Here is a 16,116-nt window from a genome sequence, read left to right as displayed (position 1 = left end):
TTAACCAACAAGGGTAAAAAAAAAGAACAAAACTCCTTCAGGAGCTGCCATAGGTTCGAATCCTGAAAACCACACTGCATGTATAGGCCTCCGGGTCTAGAAAGCTTGTTGGCATCCAAATTCTGGTTTTTGAAAAAATTGTTCTAAACGTGTGTCCCGAGTGATATTATTTTCTTTTGTCATGACTAATAATCCATGGTAAAAGTGTCTCATTATGCGCATCAAATGAGAAATGAGGAGTTAGTAATATCATGGTGATGACCCTTTATGTATACTAGTCCATCAACCCGTGCTCTTGCACAGGTTTTTAGAAGCTATTGTATTGAAAATTATTTAGAAATTAAACTCCTAGCTTGTAATCAAAATTGATTACCTACTACTCTCTTATTTTTTTCAATACGTCAACATAATACTTATATAGATATGTACCTATGTTTGTCCAGTTGTGATTGATTTTTAATTAATAATTACTCTATGCACTTTTTCATCCATATTCATACTTTTTTCCATTTTGTATCGCACCTCCAATCCTCCATACATTATGTTTAGCATACAAATCAATATTTTTCATCGATTCCTCACATACATGTATAAATGGTCTAAATGGTGATACTCATCATGTGTATATACTTTAACTTAGTATTTTTATGTTAATAATGATATAAATAGGTAATTTGAATCATATATTAGTTTATTTTTTGACATTTCTGTATGATGCACATGAAGATAATTAGATTAAAATTTAGATGCTTAATTTAGGTTATTTTTAATAACAACTTACGTGGGTAATATAGATAAAATTTTAGAATGACATTTTAAGTTATACTTTATAATGATATGTATTAGTAAATTGGATGAAGATTTTGGAGTTACTTTAGATTATTTTTTATAATAGCTGAGCTCGGTAATTTAGATATAGGTTTAGAGCTTATTTTTTAATATTTTCATAATGATAGTGGTGGTAACTTTTTAGAAAATATAATATATCAATGGCTATGATTATTAGAGTTTACAGGATTGGTGTTTGATGTTTTTGATTTTTATGAGAATTTATCTCTTTTTTCTAGCTTGTCTCGTGCGAACTAATGCGGAGTATCCAATGAAAAACAATAGGACTACATTGCTAAAAAATATTACCATAAGCTACCTCTCGTTTGTTAAATATTCGAACACAATACTTATATAGATATATACTTATCATCTTCATCCAATTGTGATAGATTTTAGTTAGTAATTACTCTATAATATTTTCATCCACATTTATAATCTTTAACTTTTCACTTTGCATTGCAGGTATGCGCTTGAATTTGTTTAATGAACCCTAAGTTTGTGATACAATTTTAACATAGAAATCTATGTTCTCATCACTTCCTCTATATCTTTATAAATGGTGACACATCATGTGTATAGACCTTAATTATTATATCATATACCAATAGTGCAAGATATAGATGATTTAGAATCATATATTGTTGTATATTTTTAATTAAGGTTATTTGATTCATATGTAGTGTTATCATGTTATTTTTAATAATGGCATGCGTGGGTAATATAGATGCAAATTTAACAGGTTACTTTATATTTTTAAGTAATAGTGGCAGGCAATTTGGTTGCAAATTAGGGGGTTATTTTAAATATTATTTATAATGGCATAAGTGGGTAATTTTGATGAAGATTAGGGGTTACTTTAGTTTATTTTATATAATGGCAGAGGTGGGTAATTTATATATAGATTTAGGGGGTTACTTTAGGCTATTTTCATAATGGCATAGGTGGGTAATTTTTTAGAAAATATAATAGATCCAATGGCTACGATGATTTGAATCTATTGATTGATGGTCGGATGTTTTGCTTTTTTGTAAGAATTTCTAGGATTTCTCTCTTTTTTCTAGAGTGTCCACCTAGGAATCATAGGTGGCTTCACCTAGAGGCTTTAAAAGGAGCCTCCAATTAGTAATAGTAAAATAAGATAGACAGATAGATAAAGGACTTGGCGGTCTCGATAATTCGGTGTAAAGATACAAATTTACTCGTCATGATTGAAATCTTACTTATCCATCATTAAAAAAAAAGAAATGTGATTGTATAATGTATACTAACAACGGATATACAAGACTAACGCCTACTAATAATCGGACGTCGCCACTTTGGATCGGTTGATCATTTGAGTTTGATCCACATCCTATGCTACTAAACATATATTTTGCCCCCAAAACATTAGGGAGTACCTTACCATGTGATGCAAAATTGACGGAGAAAACAAACTAAAAATCGATGAACAGGGCCACAGGCCCCCACTGCCATTCTGGCTCCTACTATGCATGCGTTCCGCGCGACTACTCCGGGGGACACGTTTCCTCGTGTCAAACGCGATGGGGGACATACTTCTCCGGCCGGGTCGCCTTCTCAATTGTGTACCTTCACCCACACGGCCTTGCTCGGCACCCCCTGCGCCATCACGTACAGCAGGTAGTACCCCGGCGGCGCGAGCTCCGGCTTCCCCGGCGCGCCGACGGTGATCGTGTACCTGTTCGGCCCGTTGGGCACGAAGGCCGTGACGGACAGCACCAGCAGCCGCTGGTTCATGGAGAAGCCGTGCGTCGTGAAGGGCGGCGCGTACATGGTCACCTTCATGTCGGCCTCGGCTACGGGCAGCGCGGGCGTCGTGAACTGGAGCGTGAACTGGGACCCGTACGCCATCCCGCCGCCGGGGACGGTCGTCGCGTCGATCACGGGCCGGTTGTGGGCGCGCCCCGCGGCGAGGTACGGCGGCGTGAACCGCTCGACGCGCACCTCGGTGGGGAAGTCGACGCCGCTGAAGTTGTAGGCGGAGTTGGTGTTGCTGCCGGCCACGAGCACGGTGGCGTCGGGCAGCACCGCGCTGGTGGCGTGGTACATGCGCGCGATGGCTGTCGCGGCCAGCGCGCGGAACCGCTTCCCCCGCGGCTGCCGCGGCGAGTACAGGAGCGGGGTCAGCACCGGCTGCCTGGCGAAGCCCCAGCCGGAGCACCCCCTGGCGGCGCCGTTCAGCATGAGGAGGTCGCCGGTGGGGAGGATCAGCAGGTCGCCCATGGTGCGGGCCACGGGCATCTGGTCGATCGCCCACCGGGCGTCGGGCTTCAGCGGGTTGATGCGCGCGCAGTCCTTGAGCGCGGGGTTGAAGGTGTTGGTCTCCCCGAGCTTGAAGGCGTTCTTGGGGGTGCCGCCACAGACGATGACTTCGGGGCTGAGCACGTCGCCGCGGCGGAGGTCGAGGGGGAGGAGCGCGGACATGCCGGAGGCGGGGTAGTTCCTGCCCCCGCCGGGGAGGACGGGGAGCTCGCGGACGACCTGGCCGTTCCGGTAGTCGAACACGACGGAGCGGTCGTTGGCGAAGATGAAGAGGGTCCCGTCGGTGAGGAGGTGGACGAACGGGTACAGGTTGTTCTCCACGTCGTCGGTGGTGTCGCGGAGTATCTGGAGGGGGTTGGCCTGGGTGTTCGCCTGGCCTTCCGCCGGGACGAACTCGTAGCTGAACGCGCGCCGGCCACCGAGCACGATGGAGCGGCCGTCCGGGAGGATCTGCTGCGTCCCGTACCTGCTCATGCACGCATTAAGCACGCATGTCGCTGTGTAAGTTAATCGTAATCCTAATTTGCGAGGTGAACTAATCACGTGCTGTCAGTATATGATGAATGTGCGTCACCATCTTCCTTCGGCCAGGCTCGCCGGGAACTCCCTCCAGTCGCAGTTGCCGCACGGGCTCAGGTACCGCACCACCTTCTCGCCCTCGAAGTAGCCGCCGGTCTGCACGAGGTTGCCCTCTGCGTCGAGCGCGCCCGACGAGCACCACACGTCCGTTAAAATCTGCATGCAGCACGGGCCCAATGGTGAATGGTCATCGTCGCGGATCGTGACAGTGTCCTTGGAACCAAACCCGGCAGGAAAGCCACCACCGGCCACCAACCTTTAGGGCCCTGACCCCGCCGGTGGCGTAATCGAACTCGACGGCGTGCGCGGCGCAGTCCTGGGCGCCCTGCTGCTTGCTCCGGAGGTCGAGGCGGCAGTTCCCCTTGGGCAGCCTCAGCAGCGAGGGCCCCGTGGTGACGGTGTCGAACATGATGGCCCTGTCGTTCCGCATGATCACCATGTGCATCGCCGACACGCCGGCGTTCTCGGTGATGGTGGACCACGCGCCGGCGTTGCCCGCAGTGTGGTCGTCGACGGGGATCGTGATCGTGTCCTGCCCCGCCGCGGTGGGCGCGGACCGGGCGGGCACCTTCATGAGCCCGCTCCGGCTCACCGGCGCCGCGATGAGGCTCTGCTGGTCGCTGGCCCGGGGCACCACGTTCTCCTCCTGCTGCCCCTGGTTCGCGTTGTGGAAGTAGTCGTGCTCGTTGCGGGGCCGGAAGATGTTGAGGAACTCGCTGACGCTGTGCGCCTCGGCGCCCGCGGCGGCGAGGGCCAGGAGCGCGGCGGAGAGGACGGCGGCGCGGAGGAGGGGCCCCATTGTTGTTGTCGGAGAGGATCGACGAGAGAGGATGCTCCGCTGCCCCGCCCCGAGTCGTTTCCCGGCCTCCTACAAGCTAGAAGGAGGAGGGCCTCGTTGCATGCTCGCCTATGCTCGTCGCGAGCTTTTCTAATTGTATTTATGGTGGGTGTGTGCTCGTGTGGGTACGGAGAAGCATGAGTAACGGGCGTTCAAATATAGCTAGATGTGTTTTGTGGTTCGCGCGAACTCTAGTCCACTCTAAAGACGACCAACAACTTGAAAATGGATGGACCGGGACAATGGGCGACCCACACTGCAGTTGCGAGCCAACTTGTTCATTCGGTGAAATCCAACACATAAAATAAGCTACCACATTTATCTAGAGAGTCTAGAAATTTCCACCTTAATCGAAAAAAGAGAAGAATATGAACTATTATTGAATTATATGATGATCTAATGGTTTAAACTAGCCCAGAAAGTATATGAGTAATAATCTTTACATCTAACAAAGACATGAATCAAATCTGGAGCATCGGTGATATATAGAAAATAGAAAAAAAAAACTCAATTAGAAAATAAAGAAAAAGAACCGTGCGGCAAGGCTTCCTAAAATGGTGGCGTTAGTTTCTAAACACACTGCATGCATGCATACATTTGAGGGGCCCTCACATTAGTATATAATAAAAGTCGTCGATATTAACTTTTTGGAAAAAAAATCGTTGATATTTATGGTGTGCGAAAATACGCACAGCGTACTGGTCAAGCATGTTAATGGATTTGTTATTTGTATATGCGGTTTCTAATGTTTCTAAACATTTGATGTCGTGTCCAAGCTATATCAAGTTCACAATATAGCTTTCCCTGTCTCTTAAATCGTGCGTCGTGATCATTAGATGCCTTATAAACCCTTCACGCACACATATAATTCAACAATTACTACCCTAAACAATCAAACATGTATCAACAAAATATTCATATGTATATTGCAACTATTATTATATTTATTTTAAAAATATTTCACGTTAAACTGCTAACAGTGGTAAAAAAAAGTCACTGCACCACGTTCATCGAGAGGGTCTAGAAATCCCACATTAATAAAAAAAGAGAAGAATATACACTCTTAACGTCTTGTCTTATTAGCATTAAGGGACGTACCGAGAAGATCATGTTTGCCTCTTCCCCACGCGAACGTGGACAACACACGATCACTAAACATGAACAGAAACATGCGTGGGTATACAGCAGCAGGCGGGCAAGCGGATATATTGACACTGTACAAAGACATGATGTCACGGATGTGAAGAGTACAGGATAAATCAAAACGGTGGTGCCGAGTAGAGACATATGGAGGAGCTATTGGTAACGTGAGATTGGTACGTTCATACTGTTGCCGTTGAGCTCCATTTCGTATGTACTCCTTCCGTTCCAAATTGTAGGTTATTTTAGTTTTTTAATTCATAAATATTATTACGTATATCTCTAGGTGCATAATAATATTTATAAACCAAGTTAAAATGACATATAATTTGGAACAGAGGGAGTAAGAGGGAGAGGGTACCCAATTGGGGTAATGCCGATGGATCGGCGAGACACCACCTTGCATAGGCACATGCTCCACATGCATCTTGACTCCCTCGCTCCCTCCTAGGTGATAGGAATACAACACGCATTTGAAATGTTCATGTGTGAAATAATTAGCAAGAAAGACATCACCAGTGATTGTGTTGAAATGTTGCGTTGCTAGAGTCGGAGAAAATGCTACAAGAGGATGTGCGAGGTAATGGTGCACATCGGTGAGGTGGAATGAAAGCCCAAAACAGAAACGGAAGAAGAAATCGATTTTTTTTTCTATAATCAGATAAGAGTATATCAAATACATATAAACAAATACCAAAGGTCTTAGAAAAAAGACTAAAAATCAATATATAGTTAAATTTCCGTAAGTATTGGCAATAAAAAAGATCTAAAAATGACATAATTAATATTTATAATAACTAAATTTTAGATTAAGGGTAGGAAAATAAGACTGTTTCTTTTTAAAAAAAGGAAATATTTCTGGCCTCTGCAACCGCATATAGTCAATAGTCAAGTTTTACGACATTTTCAGCTCAAAGGCTGATGAAAAAAAGGGAAAAGATGTATGCATATAAATAGAAAAAGGAAAAATAAAACTGTATATCAAATATTAGGAAAGAAAATGGACACCGACGATTAACAGGAAGATTCTTATAAGCACATATTTAAGTGTAACATAATCTCTACTTTCAGTGTTTTGCTCTTAATTTCTCTATCTTTCAAATTGAAGTGCACTAATTACAACTGATCAGCTAGGAGTACGTGGAAACATTATCATAAAAGGTATATGCAACTATGATAAATTATTAAGAAACTAGAAAGTATTTAGTGATTGGTTGAAAATTAAACAATGTCTTATCTAAATAATTCTATAAAGATAAAACTAAAAATCTAGCCATAATATTTGCGCGGACCACCATGCTAGTTAAGATTATTGCTAGTTAAGATTATGGAAACGCTAGTTAAGGTTGAACCCATTTTCGAAAAAAACAAAATTTAGATCGACCAGTGAGCGCACGGTGGTGGAAGAACATGAAACGAAGCTGGTGATGTGTCCATGTAGGATTGTAGGCCCACTTTTTAAACCGGACATAATTTCTTGGGCCGTAGGTTCTCGAAGCTCGGAATGTAACGCCCACACCAGGTCTTTGAGCACCTAAAACCTATTCGGCCCAAAGCATCGCCTAAGTGCCGGCCCGATTAGGCCCCCAACGCATAAGTGCCGGCCCGATTAGGCCCAGTAAGCGTGACGGCTGCCATTTCCATCCCCAACCTCCCCGTCGCGCCGTCTCGGCGTCTCGCCCCGCCGCCGGCGTGCCGTGCGACTGCGGCGCAGGCTATCAGTCCGCTCCGCGGTAGGCCGCGATCCTCCCGTGCCCCCATCGCGATCACGGCGGCGCACGCGCGACCATCGTCCACGATGCGCGGGAGCGGCACGTCGGCGGCGGCGCCCGCCAGAGGGGGACCGGGGACGTGCGTGGCGCCGATCCAATCGAGCACACGGTGAGTGTGTTGTTGCGGCGGAGTGCGGCTGACATGCTCACCGCCGCTCAGAGGTACGCACGGTGCGCACGCTAGCTTTATATATGCTGTTTCCATGAAAAAAAAATTAAGACGTAGCATTTGTCGCTACGGGAACCGCTCTTTAGCACCGATTTCGCAACCAGTGCTAGTAGCTCGAGCTACTAAAAGAGTTTTTAGTACCAGTTATTTCAACCGGTACTAAAGAGGACTCCTCAGTACGGTTGGTCTCCCCAAACGGTACTAATTATTATTAATTTCATTTATTTTCTCATTTTATTTTCTGTTTCTTTATTCTATATTCGTATTTCGTATTTGTTTTCCTTTATGTATACTAGTTCTAATACGCTAATATATAAAGTCATATTTATCTTTAATATTACTTGTGAGATATTATTATATATATATATAGACATATTGTGCATACACATATATGAATAATATTACATTGCCTCAACTTTCCAAGTTCAACATTTCGTATCTACTATTCTGAACCCGAGTTCTAACGGTGATGTAGATTTGATCCATCATTATGAAATCCCCCGTTGGATTTACTATCTCGTCCAGAAGAAATCCACAGAGTTGTCTATGTCGAGGACTCTTTGCTTCTCGTACATCATCTGTGTCATTGGCAAATGTTATTATATATATAGTAGATCAATGGATTTGCACAATTAAAACTAATTTATTATTAAGAATTTTGTATACATATGGTTAACTCGTAGTTGGTCATACGCTTCGGACATACAAAGCCATGGATAAACTCACGTACGTAGTATCCGCATAAATTGTTACCTAGCTCCTGTCTCCAACACTATATATATGGAAAAAAGATATGAAATATTTTTTGTGTTCAAGGAAGTGTCAGAGATGTGATAATTCAACACATACCGGGAAATCAGTCTTCCAATAAAGTTCCTCCTTGAATTCACCCACATGATTTTGACAGAATCGAGCCCATACTTTGTTCAGAACGTCTATGTAGTCTTTATATTCAACTTTTGGTTTCCTCAAAGATTCCAAGATATATACAAAGCTCATATCAGGCACGACAACAATGAGTATCCAATGGAAGCTATACAACCAAATTAAAGCCTAGTTCAAAAAAGAAAGAGATGGAAAACACGCTCACTTGAAAACTTCTTGTAATGTTGCTTGTCTTGGAACTTATATATATTCTTCAATGTCCGATTTGGTTTATCTCTTAGAATTGACTTGTTTACAACATCGGGGGTCCATGAAGCCTAGGTCATAATATTTTTTCCTCCGACAAGTTTGAATCTCTATCCTGCATGATACAAAATCGAATAGGAGTTAAGACATCGCACAATGACTAGAGTGGGGAATTTGAAGTTAGAGCAAATTAAAAACTTACAGAACCCAGGAACTGATGAGTGACTCGTCAAGTGCGTCTTGATTGTATAGGTAATACAGTTCTCCAGCAACACATTTATGATGTCTTCTCCACGGAAATAATGTTGATCTCCAATCCAAACTTCGAGCACGAAAAAACCATTAACTGAAGCCTCCATGTACCATTGGTGCAACTTGTACATCTTCGTTGGGAGACGGTCCACCAACTGCGACCAAACAAGTGGTTTCCCATACTCATATTTCCATTTAGCAGATCCAGGGTACTTTGGGATGTCATCCTCCCCTTGAAGTTGAGCTGCAGTGAGATTTTTATCTTTGGCAAATTGTAGCATATTCTTATCAAACTCAGAAAGCACCTGGAGCGGGGTAACCGATTGGTTGGATTGGGTTCCGAGTTGTGGAATAGTTGAACCACTTTTCTTCCTCTTCTGAGAAGCCTTTGTTATTTGTCTGTCGTAGTCAGATAGAGGTGGTTTCTCTGGCTGTTTCATTCGCTCCACCTCCATGCTTCTAATGAAAGCTCGGATTTTACCCTTATCAACTTGTGGATCTTTCTTTATCTTTTTCCTTGCGAAGAAAGCTTTTACCTCAACATCCACTACTGCACGGAGTTCCTCATCTATCATATCACATGGATACTTGGGATCTGGTTGCTTCTCCTTCTGCTTTTTCTGCTTCTTCATAGCCGCAGTAGGCGGAGCTGAAGGTATCTTTTGCCGTGTAGCCATGCTCATAGTAGGGGGAGGTGGACTCATGCTAGGATCCCTATTTGGTAGTGGACTCATGCTAGGATCCCTGTCTGGTAGTGGAGAGGGTGCCCTGGCAAATGGCGTAGGTGATATTGCCCTTGAGCTTTGAGAAGATGATCCCAAGGTCGGGGGATTCGGCTGCGTAATTCTTATGTAGCGCCTGGGCCATAGAATCCGACCATGGATGGTTTCTCCTAGATTCTTTTCCCCATCACCTCCAGAGATCTCCAGTTCCATGTCATCCCAATCGTCGATCACTCGATCCACCCCAACTTTGGCATAACCGCGAGCTGGAATCTCCACGCCGTGAAGTGTTTAGGCTTGAGTCAGTTGCTCAGCCACCGCCATGAGCTTGTTTTTCACGGGAGTAACAAGCTCACAAGGGGCTCTCCCAGTGATGTCGTCCACGGGGTGGCATTGGTTGTCCTCAAGTATGTCAGAAGATCCTCCAGCTGAAGCTTCCGTGGAAGCAACACTGCTTCAACGCTGAGAGGGGCTTACGCCGACATGTGCCCCTGATGCTGCAGCAGCTACTTGTTCACTAGCTTGTTTGCTAGGAGTTAGCGCCACACGCCGGTCGATTACTTCCTACATTCTTACTTCTTTCAAAGCTACGTGTTCCTGCAACTCTTGCAGCTGTCGTGCATGTTCGGCCTTACTTCTTTGGCGACTTCTATATGAATCAATATGCTCACGAAAGGCAAACTTACACAGAATTACTCCTTTGCCTCGATAACATCCAGAGTGTTCGGGATTACCAAGTGCCATAGTCAGCTCTTCCTTTTCTCGATCAAGCATGAAACATCCATCGGCCGTTGCCTTTATTAAGTCAACAAGCCTTGTAGCCGCTTCTTTGAATTCTTGGCCGAACACAAATGATCCATCTTTGGTATTGAGTGTGCCGCCATGAGCATAATACCAATTCTTTGCTCGCTCCGACCATTCGAGAGTCTACGGTACTATTCCCTTAGCAATTATGTCATCTTCCATCCTCTGCTATTTCATGATCTCCAACTTGTAACCTCCTATCCCAAGACGATGAAAGTATTTCTTCTTATGAGCATTGTCGGTGTTGGTATGAGTTGTCTTAGTGCTCTTTTCCGACTGCTTCAACTGTACAAAGGAATCCTAGTGATCTCCTAACTTTGGGTGCTTCGTGAAATCAGGTGTAAGCCCCCTCTTTATGTACTCTTTGTTCAGGTTTTTCTTGTACATCTAAAAAGCAATTGCACCCTTCTTGAAGCCCCAATCTTTCACTTTGTCTTCATCTACACCTTCAAACATGAAGTTTTCTTTTAACTATTCCCATATCATTTCCTTCTCTCTGTCAGGTACCGTGCTTACGGGGACCGTGCTTGTGGAACTAACACTGTCATTGATTTCAGGGTTTTTCCAATGCTGAAAGCTTATTGGGATGTTATCTCTGACAAGAACCCAATTTGATGCACCAATTTAGTCTTAGCATTGGCAGGAGCAATTGGTTCACCATCTTCAACAATTTCCGTGATGATGATATGGCCCTCTAACTTCTTCTTCTTGCCTCGTTTCCGTTTAGGCCTGCTACTCGATCTAGATGGCTGAAAAAAAACAAGCACTATTAATTCCTAGTAATCTTGATAAGTAGAGAATTCAAATAATATTTACGTATAATAATTGCTATACCTCGCGTTGTTGCCCATCATTGCCTCCCTCGGCAATTTTGTTGCTCCTCATTGCCTTCCTCGGCAATTGGTTGCTCCTCGTTGCCATCACCAAACATACTGAGGTAGATGTCAGTCTGGTTGTGATCGACCTCTTCGTTTGGTTGATCGTTTGTGCCACCTTCAGCAATCAACTACATTATGTATTCCTCGGCCATTTGGGCCTGCTCTTCCTCTAATCGTGCCATTGTAACTAGTATAATATAAAAGGAGTTATTCTAAGAAATAGTAGGATTTAATCTAAGAATGACTAGAACTTATACAATTTTGTTACAATAAATGATAACCAAAATGAATGACTAATACTTATACATTTTCAAAATGAATGAAACACTTGTACAATTGCTAATATTTATACATTTAGTAACAATAAATGAATACACTTATACAATTGTTACAATATAAATGACTAATATAATATAAAAGGAATTATTCTAAGAATGACTAGAAATTATACAATTTTGTTACAATAAATGACTACCAACAATTTTTACAGTCAAATGCTAGAAAAAGACAAAAAAAAAGAACGAAACAATTATACCTTAATTGACTACAAAAATATATGGTTCAGGATGCCAACACTAATAGAACTACAAATATTTGATCCATCACAGATAACTACATATTTGTTAGAATAAATAACTACCAACAATATTTACAGCGAATTGCTAGAAAATGACAGCAAAAATAGAATGAAACACTTGTACAATAATTGACTACAAAAATATTTACAGTGAATTGCAAATTTCAAAAAATATCAAACTAATTTTGACTTATCTTTATACATTTTAAAGAATTAACATGATTTTCTATAATTTATAGCTACTTCAAGAATTAAACAATTTTTCCTACAATTTCTAGCTATTTTCTAATACTACAGAAATAAAAATAAAAAATAGCATAATTATATTATTTTTTAAGTTATATATTGATAAGATTTTTTTTTCTAAATTAACATGATTTCCAACACTTATACAAATTTCTTACAATTTCTATATAATTTCTTACAATTTCTTGATAATTTCCTACAATTTTTATAAATTTTTAATGCACTAGAAATTTTTTAAAAAAATGACGTCACGGCCGACCGCGGGCTTACGTCAGCAGGAAGCCGAGCCCGCGGTCGGCCGCGTGTCTACTCGCGCGCGTGGAGGGGCCATTAAGGCGCGGCACCGAAGGGGCCCGCGGCGGCGTCGGTGACGTTCGACGACGGGGGCAGCGATGGGGCCCGAGTGGTGACGGGGCCGGCAACGGGGGCCGGGCGCGGCGACGACGTGTGGGGGGGCGGGGGGGGGGCAAAGGTGAGGGCGGCGGGGACCCGAGAGGTGGCGACGTGCGAGGGTGACGGTGACCGTGGACACAAGGGCGGTGACGTACGGGGTTGGCGGCGGGACAAGGCGGCGATCGGAGGGGACGGCGGTGACGGGGCGAGGTGGCGACCGGAGGGGGCCGCAGTGACGGGTTCGGGCGGCAGCGGGGCGACAAGGGGGCGGCGGTGACGCGGCGGGATGGTGATGGCAACGGGGGGTAAGGCGGCGGCGGACGAGGCAAGGAGGCGGCAGCGGCGGGGGATCAGGCGAGGAGGACGTGCTGGTGAGGGAAATGCGCCTAAGTGTTGAGGGAGAAGAAGGGGCACCGGCCTTAACCCCCCAGTATCGGGAAAAAGGGGACCCGGTAGTAAAGTCCCCCCCTTTAGTACCGGATGTTTCACCCACCCGGTACTAAAGGGTGTTCCACGAGCGCGAAACGAAAAGACCCCTTTAGTATCGGGTGTTGCCCCCATCCGGTACTAAACGAGTTGCATAGTCCTGTTTCAGTTTCTCGCCCAAACACCTTTTTGTTTTCTTTCTTTTACAATTGCTATTGCATTAATTTATTGCGTAGTAAATCATATAACATTCATAAAAATTGAAAAAATAATTTGGTAGCTTCATGTTTATTAGATATACACTATAAAAATATCAAATGCGGTCAAATATCAAATATGGTAAAGTTATTAATTTAAACTTAGTAATAGGTTATAATGGTCATAATACTTATGTTAACTTTAAAATTCGAAAAAATAGATATTTTGACCATGCAAAAATTTAGAAGAATAGTGCATGCAGTGTTATGAACATGTTTACCATGACTTAATCATGTACTTATTTTTATTTAATTGTACATAAATTTATTGTATAATATTTAATGGTGCTACAAAAAATCGAAATATTTAATATTTTAACCATGCAAAAATCAGTTCTTGTTTAATAGGGTGAGATTTTTGCAAATAGTATTGTTAATAAACCCAACGGATATATGACATATCATTACAATGCGTTATTACATTAATTCCTTTGTTGATAATCAAAAACACAACATAATGGTTCAAATACATTATGCAACATCATCTAAATGGAACGTTAATAACCCTCCTCTTGACGAACGTACCTTGGTTGTGATCGCGGTGTAAGTATGGAGCGTCCTCGTTAGCTAACATGATGCTTGGGTCAACATCGACTGAAAATGGAGGAAGATCATTGAACTGATCATAATCTTCTGAAATGTTAATATTGTCCTCAACTTGGTGCTTTGGCTGGTCATCTGACTTATTAGCACCCTTCCTTATTGGTTTGCTTGACATATCCTTCATGTAGAAAACTTGAATCACATCACCGGCTAGGATGAATGGTTCGTCTCTGTATCCAATCTTGTTGAGGTGCACTATTGTCATCCCATAGTTGTCTGTCGGTACGCCTCCTCCAGTAAGTTTCACCCATTAGCATCGAAATAGATGGATTTTAAAAGGTCCATAGTCAAGTTCACATATCTTCTTAATGACACCATAGTATTTGTCTTTTTTTCCAATGTTGTCTATTGCATCTATACGGACACCACTATTTTGGTTTGTGATCTTTTGGTCTTTGGGCTTTGATGTAAAATGTGTACCCATTTATCTCGTATCCTTGGAATGTTGATACTAAGATAGATGGACCCCAAGCCAACCATGCTAGTTGTTCTTCAATCGTGTCATCACCCATCAGTCATTGCTACAACTAAGAGGCGAAAGTGTCAATGTGATGACGTGTAATCTAGGCCTCAGTCTTCCTTTGGTTTGAGGACCGTACAATAGCCCTGTGCTCCTCTATATATGGAGCGACCAGAGATGATTGTTGCAGGATCGTGAAGTGTTCTTTACAAAATGTATCCTCATCGATGTTCATCCAAGCTTTCCTCCCTAGCGTGCCATTTCCCTTCAGTCTCCCCTCATGGCATGATACATGGACTCCAATCGAACTCAGGTTGTCAATAAAGTTAACACAAAACTCAATGACCTCCTCTATTCCATATCCCTTTGCAAAGCTTCCTTTCGGACGGGCACGGTTACAAACATACTTTGTAAGAATTGCCATAAACCTCTCAAAGGAAACATATTGTGTAGAAATACAGCATCAAGAACAAAAATCTCTTCAACAAGGTGGACTAGAAGGTGGGTCATGATATTAAAGAAGGAAGGTGGAAAGACCATCTCAAAGCTGACCAGGCATTGCACCACCTCATTCTGTAGCTTTAGTAGATTGTTTAGTTGGATTGCCTTCTGAGAAATCATGTTGAGAAATGCACATAGCTTCATGACTGCCATTCTCACATTCTCTAATAGAATACCCCTAAGTGCAACAGGTAGCAATTATGTCATCAGAACATGGTAGTCTAGGCCTTTTGATTTATGCACTTCTTCTATTTAAAATTTATTATTACCTATATATTCGAGAAGTAGCCCGATGGGACCTTGATACTATTCAAGCACTCAAACATGCTTTCCTTCTCTTTCTTGCTGAGAGTGTAACTGGCCGGATGAAAGTAATGTTCATCATCTCTCTTTTTCGGATGTAGGCCATCTAGTTGTTTCATACGTTTTAGGTCCCGACATGCTTCAATTGTATCCTTTGCTTTTCCATATGTACCCAGGAAGCCAAGCACGTTCACACAAAGATTTTTCATCAGGTGCATCACATCAATTGCATTACAAATCTGAACAACTTCCCAATAAGGTAGCTCCCAAAATATAGACTTCTTCTTCACATGGGTGCATGTCCGTCCTCGTCGTTCGGAATAAGTTGGCTACCAAACCCCTTGCCAAAGACTACCCTCACATTCTTTATCCTAGAAAATACATGTTTACCATTATGGTGAACGGGCTTAGTACGTTTTTCTTCCTACCCTTCAAAATGCTTCCCTTTCTTTCTTAATGAGTGCTTAGCAGGAAGAAATCGATGATGGCCTGTATAAACGACCTTTCTAATATGTTTCAAATACATACTGCAATTATCATCTAAACAGTATGTTCATGCTCAAAATCCCTCGTTTGACTATTTGGACAGATTACCAAGCATCGGCCAATCATTGATGGTTACGAACAACAATGCTCGTAGATTAAAAGTCTTCTTTTTGTCCTCATCCCACACATATACACCTTCTTTCTTCCATAACAGTAGAAGTTCATCAACCAACGGTCTTAGCTAAACATCAATGTTGTTGCCAGGTTGTTTTGGGTCTTAGATAATTATCAGCATCATAATGAACTTCCGCTTCATGCATATCCAGGGCGGAAGGTTGAACATACATAAGGTCACAGGTCAAGTGTTATAACCACTAATGAACTCACCGAATGGATTGAATCCATCTGTACTCAAACCAAACCATATGTTCCTCGCATTTTTTTCAAACTCGGGAAATTCCCTATCAA

General features: G+C 42.9%; 1 protein-coding gene across 1 annotated transcript; it reads right to left on the bottom strand.

Annotated features, from left to right (window-relative positions):
- Positions 1-2,147: 2,147 nt before the first annotated feature.
- Positions 2,148-4,489, bottom strand: LOC117855067 (aldehyde oxidase GLOX). The gene is made up of 3 exons (XM_034737342.2): positions 3,947-4,489; positions 3,686-3,846; positions 2,148-3,577 (listed from the first exon to the last, which is right to left on the bottom strand). The coding sequence occupies exons 1-3, from the start codon at positions 4,487-4,489 to the stop codon at positions 2,407-2,409; spliced, it is 1,875 nt and encodes a 624-aa protein (XP_034593233.1). The 3' UTR covers positions 2,148-2,406.
- Positions 4,490-16,116: the final 11,627 nt, after the last annotated feature.

The sequence above is a fragment of the Setaria viridis genome, chromosome 5 (assembly GCF_005286985.2).
Source record: "Setaria viridis chromosome 5, Setaria_viridis_v4.0, whole genome shotgun sequence".
Lineage (NCBI taxonomy): Eukaryota > Viridiplantae > Streptophyta > Magnoliopsida > Poales > Poaceae > Setaria > Setaria viridis.
Note: the sequence above shows the minus strand (reverse complement) of the source record. Positions and strands in the feature narration are given on the sequence as shown.

What these genes read in the sequence shown, in the direction of transcription:
- LOC117855067 (XM_034737342.2), bottom strand. Translation starts at nt 4,489, where the DNA reads ATGGGGCCCCTCCTCCGCGCCGCCGTCCTCTCCGCCGCGCTCCTGGCC. An exon ending in GCGGGGTCAGGGCCCTAAAG is followed by an intron (nt 3,847 to 3,946) that starts GTTGGTGGCCGG and finishes TGCTGCATGCAG; the next exon opens with ATTTTAACGGACGTGTGGTG. An exon ending in AGCCTGGCCGAAGGAAGATG is followed by an intron (nt 3,578 to 3,685) that starts GTGACGCACATT and finishes GTGCATGAGCAG; the next exon opens with GTACGGGACGCAGCAGATCC.